The 14,377-nt window shown below is 38.5% G+C and overlaps 1 protein-coding gene across 1 annotated transcript; it reads right to left on the bottom strand.

The window, feature by feature from the left end:
• Positions 1 to 1,110: 1,110 nt before the first annotated feature.
• LOC138609802 (uncharacterized) lies at positions 1,111 to 13,071 on the bottom strand. Its single transcript, XM_069682446.1, has 12 exons — positions 12,660 to 13,071; positions 12,489 to 12,558; positions 12,078 to 12,225; positions 11,768 to 11,870; positions 11,322 to 11,587; positions 11,073 to 11,167; positions 8,144 to 8,448; positions 7,566 to 7,626; positions 2,377 to 2,527; positions 2,183 to 2,279; positions 1,598 to 1,854; positions 1,111 to 1,513 (listed from the first exon to the last, which is right to left on the bottom strand). Exons 1-12 carry the CDS (start codon positions 12,916 to 12,918, stop codon positions 1,262 to 1,264), a joined length of 2,064 nt encoding a protein of 687 aa, XP_069538547.1. The 5' UTR covers positions 12,919 to 13,071; the 3' UTR covers positions 1,111 to 1,261.
• Between the last annotated feature and the right edge of the window lie 1,306 nt (positions 13,072 to 14,377).

Below are 14,377 nucleotides of genomic sequence, written 5' to 3'. Positions count from 1 at the left end.
GCAATATTGCAAATATGTGTTTTATTTATTTTTTTATGTATAAATACTTTCTAATAGTCAGTGATGCTGCAGTTGATTCGGTCTTACAGGAAACTTGATCACAATCTTGTATGTTCACATGAACTCTGGCTGCAGTGGTGATGCAGAGAAATAAGACACCTCCTCAAGGCCACTTGTTATCATTGAGGTCAGTGGAAGAAAGTTATATTAGCTCACTCCCCGATGAGCTTTGGTCACAACCAGCATGTGACTCATTCAGTTTCTTTTTTCCAGTGGAAAAAATACACACATCATAATGTTTAGGCTTATTGATACCAATACAGTTAGATAAAATCTTGTGTCTGACTAGTTATCTCTTGCTTTGGATGATTTAAACTCATATGTATGAGACTTGACTATAGATCCACTGGGGAGCCTTAGATCCCCGGCACAATGTGCAAGTAGTTTAAGTCCATTTTTGAGCTTTACTATAAATTCATATTTACAAAGTTGTCATTATTAATGTTAAGCCTCTGAACGCTGACTTGCAGTAACACACTGGACAGGACTATTGTCAGTTTACACGGCCCGCTGTCTTTATATTTTATGCTGTAGACTTTTTTGCACTCAACCCTCACCCTGCACCTTCCTGCACTTACTGTACAGTTCTTCCATTCACTTATTGTACATATTTTTATACAATTTTTTATCTTTTTATTTATTATGTATTTATTGGTTATTTAAGGAAGGAATACTGCTGTTTACTAGCTTTTTTTAAACTCTAATTCTACGTTCATTGTTTTGCACCAAAACACCAAGACAAACTTGTATGTGTAAACCTACCTGACAATAAACCTGATTGTGATTCAGACTCTGACTGATCAAGGAAATGGAGTTGGAAACAATGAGACTTTATCAATATTGTACTGTGCAGCACTATGTGGTACAACTGTATCTGGTACTTACAATAAGAGATTTCAATTCAAGCTACACCTTATCCTTTTTTATAAATAGTTTATTTAAAATAAGCAAGCATATTCAACAGCATATTATTCATGATATATATTACAACATTTCAGTATTGGTCATTAAACAACACCAACAACATGAGATCAAGTGAAGACACTCATTCACTGTCCATCAAATCATCCCAGCTGGACCGGAGCGGATCAATTCTCCTCATTACTGCTCTAAAGATTCTGATATTTACCCTGAATATTTTAGAAACACAAAACTTGATGAACGCTTAATAAGAAGAGAGAGAGCTTCTATGTTTGAGCTTCTAGGATTTTCCACTGAAACCAGCCAAGGACGGGTACATGTCCTGTACCCCGTAGGGTGGAGCAGAGGGGCCTGTGGTCATTGGGTTTTGTAGGAAACTGTTGCCCCCTGCCATGTCTGAGTTTGCAAACGCATCAAACCCAAAGTTAGGGAAAGCAGGCGGATGGTTCCAATCAGGCCCCTGTATGGCGGGCAGGATGAATATAGGGAACTTGATTTCGGGGTCTATAGCATACTTGACATCCAGGTAGACCTGTGGAGGAGACACAGTGAGCGTTACTATAACCATCACGCAGAGATGTTAATATAAACAGGTTATGTACAGAGATATACACACCCTGAGCCGGTACTCTGCTTTGAGGATTGAGCAGTTTAAGATGGACACACACGTGTCGGGGGGAATGGTGATGGTCCTGGTGACAGTCTGACCTGCAGAGGGCGGGATGGGCTCACCCACCTCTTTCAGGATGTCTTTGGTTTCCACTTTTTTCTTTCCCTTTGCAAAGTAACTGTACTTCCTATACAAGCAGTACTTGGGCTTGATTGCACGAGATGATCTGTTCTGGATGGAGGCCTCGACCTTTATCCCCTCCCCTGAAAGACAGAGCAGCACTTAATACACGATGGTCACAATCAATCAACTCTCTAGTTATCACTGTTACTCGCTTGTTGACATCAACCTACATGTACATGTTTCATTAGCGCAAGTAGACAAGGTTTGCATATTAAAACAACATCTACTGAATCTTAACTTTGCTATAGGTCTCATTTGTTGTTGTCTTATCTTTAGACCCTGAAAAAGGTCCATCAGCAAAGGGACTTTGAACTACTAATGCAAGAGTTTGTCTTTCACTGCAACCCACTGTTACTGTAATCTGTAGAGGGAATGTTTTATTGTCGATCGCACATCATTGAAAGTTACCTTGATGAAAGCCTGCTCGTGCGATATTTACATCCATCCCGACTGTTCCTGATGTAAACAGCTTCATTTTCTTAGCAGTGGCCTGGTGCTGCGGAGCCTGACAGGAAAAGGACAAAGGGATAAAGTTGATTCTTATTACTGCAGCAGTGTCAAACAGCAGGCAGATTAGATGTGTGTGTGAGTGAAGTGGGTACCATCACTGATGGATCACTGTTTAGGTTCCCGTTGTAGATGAGGGTGAACTCGGCCTTAGCTTTGCTGTCTATCCTCATGGACCGGCTCAGATTGGCCTCCAGAGTGTACTGGATCTTTCCAAAGGTGCCTTTGAAGGAGGACGGTAGGTCTCTGCAAGACGGGACAACACAATGCACAACAACTCTTTGATGTATTCCTTTGTAAATGAAATAGAAATTAATTATTGTATTGTAATTTTTTGTGAAAACTCACTGTGCAGGGATCTGAAAGGTGAACGGGTAGACATGGCAGCCCTGGCCGACCCTATTGTTACCTGAAAGGCAATAAAGTTGCATAATGTGGCTTCTGTCACAGAGATATTTGTTTATCAGACCATAAATGAAGACATTTACAGCTCTTAGACTACTCCTGCAAGTTTCTTTTGTATGGTAAAAGTGTTTTAATTGCTCTGAAGACATAATAATAATAATAATAATAATGGAAAAAACTGTGTAAACTTAAATCAGATGAGATATTTCTAAATCCTGCTGCCTGTCTCAATCTACATGATGTGATGTATAACGTCTTCACCGCAGTAAAATTGGAAAATTAACTCATTTTTCTGTGGCATGTATTTGCAAATTTACAGACTACAAAGCTTTTTAAGTATTGATATATAAAGATGATATGGATGCAATGTAACGGATACAAAGGCTCAGGAAAAACAGAGCAAATTGTACGATAAGGTATTTAAACCACACAAAAAAACGTTATACTACCAAATGTGTGTAATGAATAAAATAAATCTGACAACAGCAGGTTGTTTCTAAATAGAAAGACATAGGACGCTCACTTACCCTGGTTGGCCTGCCATAAATCTTTCTTGATACTGAAGTACTTCTCTTTCTTGTAGTACTGTGAGTCTGTTTCTCCATCATTTTCCGTCCATTTGACTTCAGCTTTTCCCTTCAGCTTCACACAGATAGATTCAATTTTGTATTCTTTTGCTAATTCGACTGTAACTTGCCCTGTGATATAATCCCCACTGCTGAAAATATTACTTTGGTTAATGGGGTTATACCCCACCGCTATCTGAATGTCACTTGACATGATATATTGTGTGACGGCCGAGCAAGTGCCAGGTAGACAGTGAGGACTGAGGCTTTATATGTTGTGAGGCGTGTCTCATGCAAATGGACACTTTGGTCCTGTTAATAATTAAACTACTAGAAGACATAAATCTGGACTGGTAGATTGTAAACCAGGAGTTATTGGGTTGAAGAATAAAGAATGTTGCTTTGGGGAAAATAAAATGGTGTAAGTAGAATATTTTATGTCTCCTGCTAAAGAGGAGAAAAAACAGTCCAATTAAATGTATGCTCATTTCTTACAGTGTGTTAGTGCTGACAGCATTCCTGCATATGCAACTGCAGGCTGCTGCTGCTTGTGTGGGTGTGTCCAACACCTGTCCAACACTTTTCCAAGACGTCATCAGTAAGGATCATGTGAGCCCAACGTGCTGCTGGAAATAATGAGCATATACAGCCCAGGAAAAGTGCATCAGGGGTGCATCTAAAGGTGTGAGGACATGCTAAAAGAAAATTTATACAGCACATGACTCATTTATTCCATTACAGGTGAGTCTGATAACCATTATAGAACAATAAATTATTTAATGCGAGAGTCTATGGTCTACGATAAAAGGCTCTCCCTAAAGCTGTCCTGAAAACCACAGTAGGTATTTGGCTGATTTTAAAGTCCCCGAGCACAACCCATAATGATCTCTAACTCTTTTTACTTTTGACAATGTCACCCATTTCATTGGAGGTTGATCTGCATCATCATATGTGAAGCACGTGTGATAAAGGTAGATATTTTAAAGCTACAATTTGGGGCATTTTATCAGCTTAAGAGACTTAGAGATATGATACACAGAGCAAGGAAAGATGGTACAATGAGCAAGGCCTCCAAACGTAGGTATAGGGTGCAGCTCACAGTTACCCTGTGCGTTGCTGCCCCTATAGGAATATATTGCACCCTGTATGCAGCCATGAAAGCCTCTATAAAAAAGGCAAAATCATTATGTTTTATAAAATAAAATAAAAAAAAAACCATCTTGATGGAAGCATCAAATGTTTTATTTCAACATCACATTTGATTATCCTTTACAGCCAAAGTTAGTCACTTTACCTAACAGACATGGCACAAGGCACTCACTGTGGATGTGTTAACAGTTACAATACTGTCATCTGGTTTCATATATTAAACAAAAACATAACAAATCTCACAGTGGGAAAATAAAAGGAGCATCCTGAGATTATTCAAACACACATTTAAATGAAATAATGAAACTTTAAGCAAAAGTCTGTAAAGTCTGAGATGCACAGAGCTGCTTGAAACCGTAAAAACAGCCGGCCATCTTGGACTTGTGAACATTAGCGTACTGGCGCACTCTGAGTGACTTCCAGCTTAAAAAGAGACTTTACTCCAGGAAATAAAGCTGATGGTGTTTGCAAGGATACTTAAAGGTCCAATCGCGAAGATTTCAGTTGCGTTCTCTTTGGCGGCACCTTTGGCGATAAGTGGTAATTGCGGGAGTCAACTTCCCAATTTAACCCAACGTCCATGATTGGCTCTCTTTCTTATGGTTATTGTTCGTATGGTTACGGTTCTAAACTCTTGATTTTTCTCTCTGATGGTCGCTTTCCTTTTTAGGTTGCATTTAAATGAAAATCTTTTATAGATTATATTATTTAGATTATACCTTTAATTGAGCTTAAAAGAGTCAATTTAGGTTACACGGTACTTCCAGTGTTTTCTCTGCTGAAGTCTTCCTCATCAGTTTCTTTTTTCCAGTGGAAAAAATACACACATCATAATGTTTAGGCTTATTGATACCAATACAGTTAGATAAAATCTTGTGTCTGACTAGTTATCTCTTGCTTTGGATGATTTAAACTCATATGTATGAGACTTGACTATAGATCCACTGGGGAGCCTTAGATCCCCGGCACAATGTGCAAGTAGTTTAAGTCCATTTTTGAGCTTTACTATAAATTCATATTTACAAAGTTGTCATTATTAATGTTAAGCCTCTGAACGCTGACTTGCAGTAACACACTGGACAGGACTATTGTCAGTTTACACGGCCCGCTGTCTTTATATTTTATGCTGTAGACTTTTTTGCACTCAACCCTCACCCTGCACCTTCCTGCACTTACTGTACAGTTCTTCCATTCACTTATTGTACATATTTTTATACAATTTTTTATCTTTTTATTTATTATGTATTTATTGGTTATTTAAGGAAGGAATACTGCTGTTTACTAGCTTTTTTTAAACTCTAATTCTATGTTCATTGTTTTGCACCAAAACACCAAGACAAACTTGTATGTGTAAACCTACCTGACAATAAACCTGATTGTGATTCAGACTCTGACTGATCAAGGAAATGGAGTTGGAAACAATGAGACTTTATCAATATTGTACTGTGCAGCACTATGTGGTACAACTGTATCTGGTACTTACAATAAGAGATTTCAATTCAAGCTACACCTTATCCTTTTTTATAAATAGTTTATTTAAAATAAGCAAGCATATTCAACAGCATATTATTCATGATATATATTACAACATTTCAGTATTGGTCATTAAACAACACCAACAACATGAGATCAAGTGAAGACACTCATTCACTGTCCATCAAATCATCCCAGCTGGACCGGAGCGGATCAATTCTCCTCATTACTGCTCTAAAGATTCTGATATTTACCCTGAATATTTTAGAAACACAAAACTTGATGAACGCTTAATAAGAAGAGAGAGAGCTTCTATGTTTGAGCTTCTAGGATTTTCCACTGAAACCAGCCAAGGACGGGTACATGTCCTGTACCCCGTAGGGTGGAGCAGAGGGGCCTGTGGTCATTGGGTTTTGTAGGAAACTGTTGCCCCCTGCCATGTCTGAGTTTGCAAACGCATCAAACCCAAAGTTAGGGAAAGCAGGCGGATGGTTCCAATCAGGCCCCTGTATGGCGGGCAGGATGAATATAGGGAACTTGATTTCGGGGTCTATAGCATACTTGACATCCAGGTAGACCTGTGGAGGAGACACAGTGAGCGTTACTATAACCATCACGCAGAGATGTTAATATAAACAGGTTATGTACAGAGATATACACACCCTGAGCCGGTACTCTGCTTTGAGGATTGAGCAGTTTAAGATGGACACACACGTGTCGGGGGGAATGGTGATGGTCCTGGTGACAGTCTGACCTGCAGAGGGCGGGATGGGCTCACCCACCTCTTTCAGGATGTCTTTGGTTTCCACTTTTCTCTTTCCCTTTGCAAAGTAACTGTACTTCCTATACAAGCAGTACTTGGGCTTGATTGCACGAGATGATCTGTTCTGGATGGAGGCCTCGACCTTTATCCCCTCCCCTGAAAGACAGAGCAGCACTTAATACACGATGGTCACAATCAATCAACTCTCTAGTTATCACTGTTACTCGCTTGTTGACATCAACCTACATGTACATGTTTCATTAGCGCAAGTAGACAAGGTTTGCATATTAAAACATCTACTGAATCTTAACTTTGCTACAGGTCTCATTTGTTGTTGTCTTATCTTTAGACCCTGAAAAAGGTCCATCAGCAAAGGGACTTTGAACTACTAATGCAAGAGTTTATCTTTCACTGCAACCCACTGTTACAGTAATCTGTAGAGGGAATGTTTTATTGTCGATCGCACATCATTGAAAGTTACCTTGATGAAAGCCTGCTCGTGCGATATTTACATCCATCCCGACTGTTCCTGATGTAAACAGCTTCATTTTCTTAGCAGTGGCCTGGTGCTGCGGAGCCTGACAGGAAAAGGACAAAGGGATAAAGTTGATTCTTATTACTGCAGCAGTGTCAAACAGCAGGCAGATTAGATGTGTGTGTGAGTGAAGTGGGTACCATCACTGATGGATCACTGTTTAGGTTCCCGTTGTAGATGAGGGTGAACTCGGCCTTAGCTTTGCTGTCTATCCTCATGGACCGGCTCAGATTGGCCTCCAGAGTGTACCGGATCTTTCCAAACTTGCCTTTGAAGGAGGACGGTAGGTCTCTGCAAGACGGGACAACACAATGCACAACAACTCTTTGATGTATTCCTTTGTAAATGAAATAGAAATTAATTATTGTATTGTAATTTTTTGTGAAAACTCACTGTGCAGGGATCTGAAAGGTGAACGGGTAGACATGGCAGCCCTGGCCGACCCTATTGTTACCTGAAAGGCAATAAAGTTGCATAATGTGGCTTCTGTCACAGAGATATTTGTTTATCAGACCATAAATGAAGACATTTACAGCTCTTAGACTACTCCTGCAAGTTTCTTTTGTATGGTAAAAGTGTTTTAATTGCTCTGAAGACATAATAATAATAATAATGGAAAAAACTATGTAAACTTAAATCAGATGAGATATTTCTAAATCCTGCTGCCTGTCTCAATCTACATGATGTGATGTATAACGTCTTCACCGCAGTAAAATTGGAAAATTAACTCATTTTTCTGTGGCATGTATTTGCAAATTTACAGACTACAAAGCTTTTTAAGTATTGATATATAAAGATGATATGGATGCAATGTAACGGATACAAAGGCTCAGGAAAAACAGAGCAAATTGTACGATAAGGTATTTAAACCACACAAAAAAACGTTATACTACCAAATGTGTGTAATGAATAAAATAAATCTGACAACAGCAGGTTGTTTCTAAATAGAAAGACATAGGACGCTCACTTACCCTGGTTGGCCTGCCATAAATCTTTCTTGATACTGAAGTACTTCTCTTTCTTGTAGTACTGTGAGTCTGATTGTCCATAATTTTCCGTCCATTTGACTTCAGCTTTTCCCTTCAGCTTCACACAGATAGATTCAATTTTGTATTCTTTTGCTAATTCGACTGTAACTTGCCCTGTGATATAATCCCCACTGCTGAAAATATTACTTTGGTTAATGGGGTTATACCCCACCGCTATCTGAATGTCACTTGACATGATATATTGTGTGACGGCCGAGCAAGTGCCAGGTAGACAGTGAGGACTGAGGCTTTATATGTTGTGAGGCGTGTCTCATGCAAATGGACACTTTGGTCCTGTTAATAATTAAACTACTAGAAGACATAAATCTGGACTGGTAGATTGTAAACCAGGAGTTATTGGGTTGAAGAATAAAGAATGTTGCTTTGGGGAAAATAAAATGGTGTAAGTAGAATATTTTATGTCTCCTGCTAAAGAGGAGAAAAAACAGTCCAATTAAATGTATGCTCATTTCTTACAGTGTGTTAGTGCTGACAGCATTCCTGCATATGCAACTGCAGGCTGCTGCTGCTTGTGTGGGCGTGTCCAACACCTGTCCAACACTTTTCCAAGACGTCATCAGTAAGGATCATGTGAGCCCAACGTGCTGCTGGAAATAATGAGCATATACAGCCCAGGAAAAGTGCATCAGGGGTGCATCTAAAGGTGTGAGGACATGCTAAAAGAAAATTTATACAGCACATGACTCATTTATTCCATTACAGGTGAGTCTGATAACCATTATAGAACAATAAATTATTTAATGCGAGAGTCTATGGTCTACGATAAAAGGCTCTCCCTAAAGCTGTCCTGAAAACCACAGTAGGTATTTGGCTGATTTTAAAGTCCCCGAGCACAACCCATAATGATCTCTAACTCTTTTTACTTTTGACAATGTCACCCATTTCATTGGAGGTTGATCTGCATCATCATATGTGAAGCACGTGTGATAAAGGTAGATATTTTAAAGCTACAATTTGGGGCATTTTATCAGCTTAAGAGACTTAGAGATATGATACACAGAGCAAGGAAAGATGGTACAATGAGCAAGGCCTCCAAACGTAGGTATAGGGTGCAGCTCACAGTTACCCTGTGCGTTGCTGCCCCTATAGGAATATATTGCACCCTGTATGCAGCCATGAAAGCCTCTATAAAAAAGGCAAAATCATTATGTTTTATAAAATAAAATAAAAAAAACCATCTTGATGGAAGCATCAAATGTTTTATTTCAACATCACATTTGATTATCCTTTACAGCCAAAGTTAGTCACTTTACCTAACAGACATGGCACAAGGCACTCACTGTGGATGTGTTAACAGTTACAATACTGTCATCTGGTTTCATATATTAAACAAAAACATAACAAATCTCACAGTGGGAAAATAAAAGGAGCATCCTGAGATTATTCAAACACACATTTAAATGAAATAATGAAACTTTAAGCAAAAGTCTGTAAAGTCTGAGATGCACAGAGCTGCTTGAAACCGTAAAAACAGCCGGCCATCTTGGACTTGTGAACATTAGCGTACTGGCGCACTCTGAGTGACTTCCAGCTTAAAAAGAGACTTTACTCCAGGAAATAAAGCTGATGGTGTTTGCAAGGATACTTAAAGGTCCAATCGCGAAGATTTCAGTTGCGTTCTCTTTGGCGGCACCTTTGGCGATAAGTGGTAATTGCGGGAGTCAACTTCCCAATTTAACCCAACGTCCATGGTTGGCTCTCTTTCTTATGGTTATTGTTCGTATGGTTACAGTTCTAAACTCTTGATTTTTCTCTCTGATGGTCGCTTTCCTTTTTAGGTTGCATTTAAATGAAAATCTTTTATAGATTATATTATTTAGATTATACCTTTAATTGAGCTTAAAAGAGTCAATTTAGGTTACACGGTACTTCCAGTGTTTTCTCTGCTGAAGTCTTCCTCATCAGCAAATCAAAACTTCTAATTCAGTCAAATTATAACGTAACATACTTCCTCGACACAGTTCACTGACAAAACAGTATGTATAAGATAAGTTAATGTTGAAACACATAATAAAAGTTTGTATGAAAAAATAAAAACATGCAAAATATATACTGATAATAATTCCTCACAAATTATTCTCTCAATACATTCAAGATTTAACTGGTCTCACACAACACAACATATTTTCCATTTGTATAAAAAGAGGAAAACTGTATCTAAATGTTAATAGTGAATATTGATAAAACATGTCAAAAAAATGTAGTATGGCATTAATTGGTAATAACGTTCAAGAGTTATACGTGTAACTTATATTTCCCCTATGCTTCAATCTACTCAATCATATAATGTAACGCAATATATTGTCGATGGATGCCTACAATGATCTTATAGTAATCTTGTAGGGAATAGTGAACAAATAAAACACACACACACTGATTATGATGCTGTGAGGCAGTGATATAGTTATAGCAGTCTTTGTGTCTTTGGCTTTTTTATGGCTTATGTTTCATACTGAGGAGTCACTTTGTGATATAAGCTAAAGCACTGGTGGACATACTTTTGAATCTGACTCGACATTTTTAAGAAGACAGTGATATGCTGACAAAGATTGAATCTTTTTGTTTCAAAATAACCAACACTTGAAATTAGTACAAATAGGTCCCACAGACAGACAGTTGTCATAAAAGCTATAATCACAGTCTGCCTGGTAGACATTTAAACTTTTCACAGGTTTAAAAGGACAAATTTTAACTAATAGTAAAATAATAAACACATGGAGAAATAGACAGACATCTTTAAAAGTTTATATTAACATCAAAACAGAACATCAAAAATGTTCAAAGTATTTCATCAACAGAAAAATAAATCCACCTTCATGTAACAATTCAAGATATTCACACATTTACTCACGAATAAGCTGGGGGTTGAGCGCTTATATAGGTGTCACAGAGGATGATGGGAATCAGCACAGTGAGGTTAGAGGCAAAACTGATGCTGAGGGTCACCTAAAGGAGACACATGAAAAAAAGATAAACAGACCTGAAACTCATCATGAGGCTGTTTCAAATAACCAGGTTATAATCCAGTACTCTATTGAATAAACATTAAAACACATGTAAGAAGGGACATCAGCTTTAGATGTACTAATCTATTACCAACCTGAATGAAGTAGTCAACTTCCAGGATGCTGCAGTTGGTGATTGAGTTTGGTGCAATAGAGGGAATAGTGAGCATGATCTCATTGTGCACGTCAGAGGTATGAGCACTGATGGGATGCCCAGTTATTGACACCAAGTCTTTGACACACATTCTTCTGCTGGCCTTGCTGAGGGTGTAGAAAACCTGTCTCTGCTGCAGTTTCACCTTTGGAGTAATAATTCGAGATGAAGCGTTGCTGAAGTTGCAAATTAATTTCACGGTTTCACCTGGAAGAAGAACGGACAACGTGTGGAAGTGGTTTATGTAAATCTAAATCTTATATCTACACAATCATGATTATTACATTACACAGGTGGATGAGTGGATGCATTTATGTAGAGCTGGACTATAAAACATATAGGGCTCCGGATAAAAATTACTTTACTTTGATAAACTTTGGTCAGTACCTGGAGTGAAGGCTTTCTTCTCTGTATTGACAGTCATACTGATCGGACCCGAGGCGCACCACAGGCAGCACAGAGTCTTGTTGTTGGAGCCGGAGAGAGGAGCCTGCAGGGACAGAGGTGCAGTAAACATGTGAGTGATGTACATTTAGGCAATATTCCATAAGAGGGAGTGCTGTTGTAGTGAATGTCAGCACGGCTATGATTCAGTCCTATGCACAAGGCTGCAAGCCAAAGAAAATCATGGTGGGCTAATATTCAGTCCAACAGCACGCCCACATGTGTGATATTGCTTTGGTAAAGGTTCACTTACCCACAGCTCTGGCTGGTTGTAATTAATGCGGTGTGCAAAGTTCAGCTGAGTCGAAAAGTCCTTGGACAAATGCCAGGGCCTGTGGATGCCCACTGTCAAGGTGTACGCGATTTGTCCATGAACCCCTTGGAAGCTGGATGGGAAGTCTCTGCATTGATACAAAATAATCATTTAAAGAAGCTGGAGAAAGAAAAGACACAACTTTCATCAGAAATTGAAAATAGGTTTAAAAATGCAGATCCTGCGATCACTTGGTACAGAGGAACATTGATATGAAATTAGTTCAGATATCAGTCCCCGCAATTAAAAACTTAGATATTCCGTGCACATCAATATCTTTATCTCATGTGACTCCAGTTTTCAAAATAAAGTGACAACATCCCACCGGAAATGGAAGTGACCCATACACACCCCTGCGGGAGCTGACATGTCAATGGGAACATGTGCCTGCCAGGCTGTAGTTCTGTAGGCTCCCCAGAAACTGCCACAAAAAGACAGACTGAGTAACTTTACTGACCAAATACAGATTTTTTTATTTTTGCTGCCATGTATCAAAATGTTTCTCTTAAGACATAGGCCTACCACTGTTTTCATGCAAGATGATGCTTTTGAAGTTAAAGAATTCCAGTCTGGCGGAGTAGCTTCGCCTATTCTTTCCTCCTCCACTCGACCAGTGGACATGCGCCTTTCCTTTCATTGTCATCGTTATCGACGTGATCTTCGTCTGCTTTGTGAGCTCAAAGGAGATGTGTCCTGTCACCAGGTCACCACTGGAAACAGTGTTCCTCTCATTTAAACTGTTGAAATGGATGTTAAAGTTCTGTATCGTCTGTTGGAACATCGTTGAGTTCCGAATTAAAGTAAAAATATATATATTTTCTGAAAACAAAGTCTAGTCTTGAAAAAGTAAAAGTTTCCCTTCAGTAAAACAGTCCATTTGGTCCGTGCAAAGGGACAGGAAATCACTTTTCTAAGTAATGTCAAACACACAGGGCTTCTGACCGTCAGCAACAGCAAAACAGTAAATTAACGACACTGCGCAAGCGCAGAACATGCCAGAGGACCAGCCCTGATTTCAGGGCGGAGCCAGGGAAGCATCTGCGAGTACAGGAAGTGCCAACAAAGTAAGTTAATTATGTACTGTATGAAACATATTGTGCATATTTGGCATCCTCATGTTACATCACTTGCAACAATAACATCTTATTCCATAACTTGTGTAAAAAAATTACGTGATTAATTTATCACATGAGCTTAAATTGTACCAAACAACAACTAATGTGTATTTAATGGTGTTGATCTTATTCATTTTCAGGGTGATGCTTCTTAGCTGCAATCAATCTCCTAAAGTTTACCAAAATAGAACGTAGCCTTTTTATTAATTGTATAGAAATTTATATTTATTGTTAATATTTCGACTAATCTAAGAATTTTTGGATAAATGGTCAAACTAGAAGTTATTGGCGGATCAGCAAACGGAAATGTTTTTAGCTGTTCTACTTGCATCTGTGTCTTCTAGTTTGTAGTTTGTAAAGTACTCTTTACAGTCTATACAGGTTGCTGCTCACACTGTTACCCTGTGCATTGCCGCCCCCCATAGGAAACCACACATTTTGCACCCTGTTTGCAGCCAAGAAAGCCTCTGTAAAAAAGCAAATCATTGTTTTATTAAATTCAAGAGAAAAAAAACAAAAACAAATCTTGACAGAAGCATCAGAATTTAATTTCACTTCAGCCAAACATCACATTTGATTATCCTTTACAGCCAAAGCTAGTCAGTTTACCAAACAGACATGGCACAAGGTACTAACTCACTGTGGGTATGCTCAATGTTACAATACTGTCATCTGGTTTCATATATTAGACAAAATATCATTTTCACACAGTAGGAATCTTAATGGAGCACCCTGAGATTATTCAAACACACATTTCAATCAAATGAGAACCTTAACAGAAATGTTCTATGTGTTTTCTCTGCTGAAGTGTTTGCATGGCTAGTCTATGTCTTCATCATCAAACCAAAACTTCTAATTAAGTCAGATTATAAAGTAGCATACTTCCTTGGCAGTATGTATAAGACAGGTTAATGTTTAAACACATAATAAAAGTCAGGATGAATAAATAAAAACATGCTAAATATATACCGATAATAGTTAATCCCAAATTATTTTCTCAATACATTCCCAGTAAATCAATGTTTATGTGTTATATTTTTCAGGATTATCTGAGACAATGTCTGGAAGACTTAACTGGGATCTCACAGACCACAACATTTTTTTTCATTTGTATAAAAAGAGGAC

The sequence above is a fragment of the Semicossyphus pulcher genome, unplaced genomic scaffold (assembly GCF_022749685.1).
Source record: "Semicossyphus pulcher isolate SPU_LCO1_2020_fin unplaced genomic scaffold, fSemPul1.0.p SCAF_6, whole genome shotgun sequence".
NCBI classification, from domain to species: Eukaryota; Metazoa; Chordata; class Actinopteri; order Labriformes; family Labridae; genus Semicossyphus; species Semicossyphus pulcher.
The sequence above is the reverse complement of the archived record's forward strand: the minus strand, read 5'-3'. Positions and strand labels throughout refer to the sequence as shown.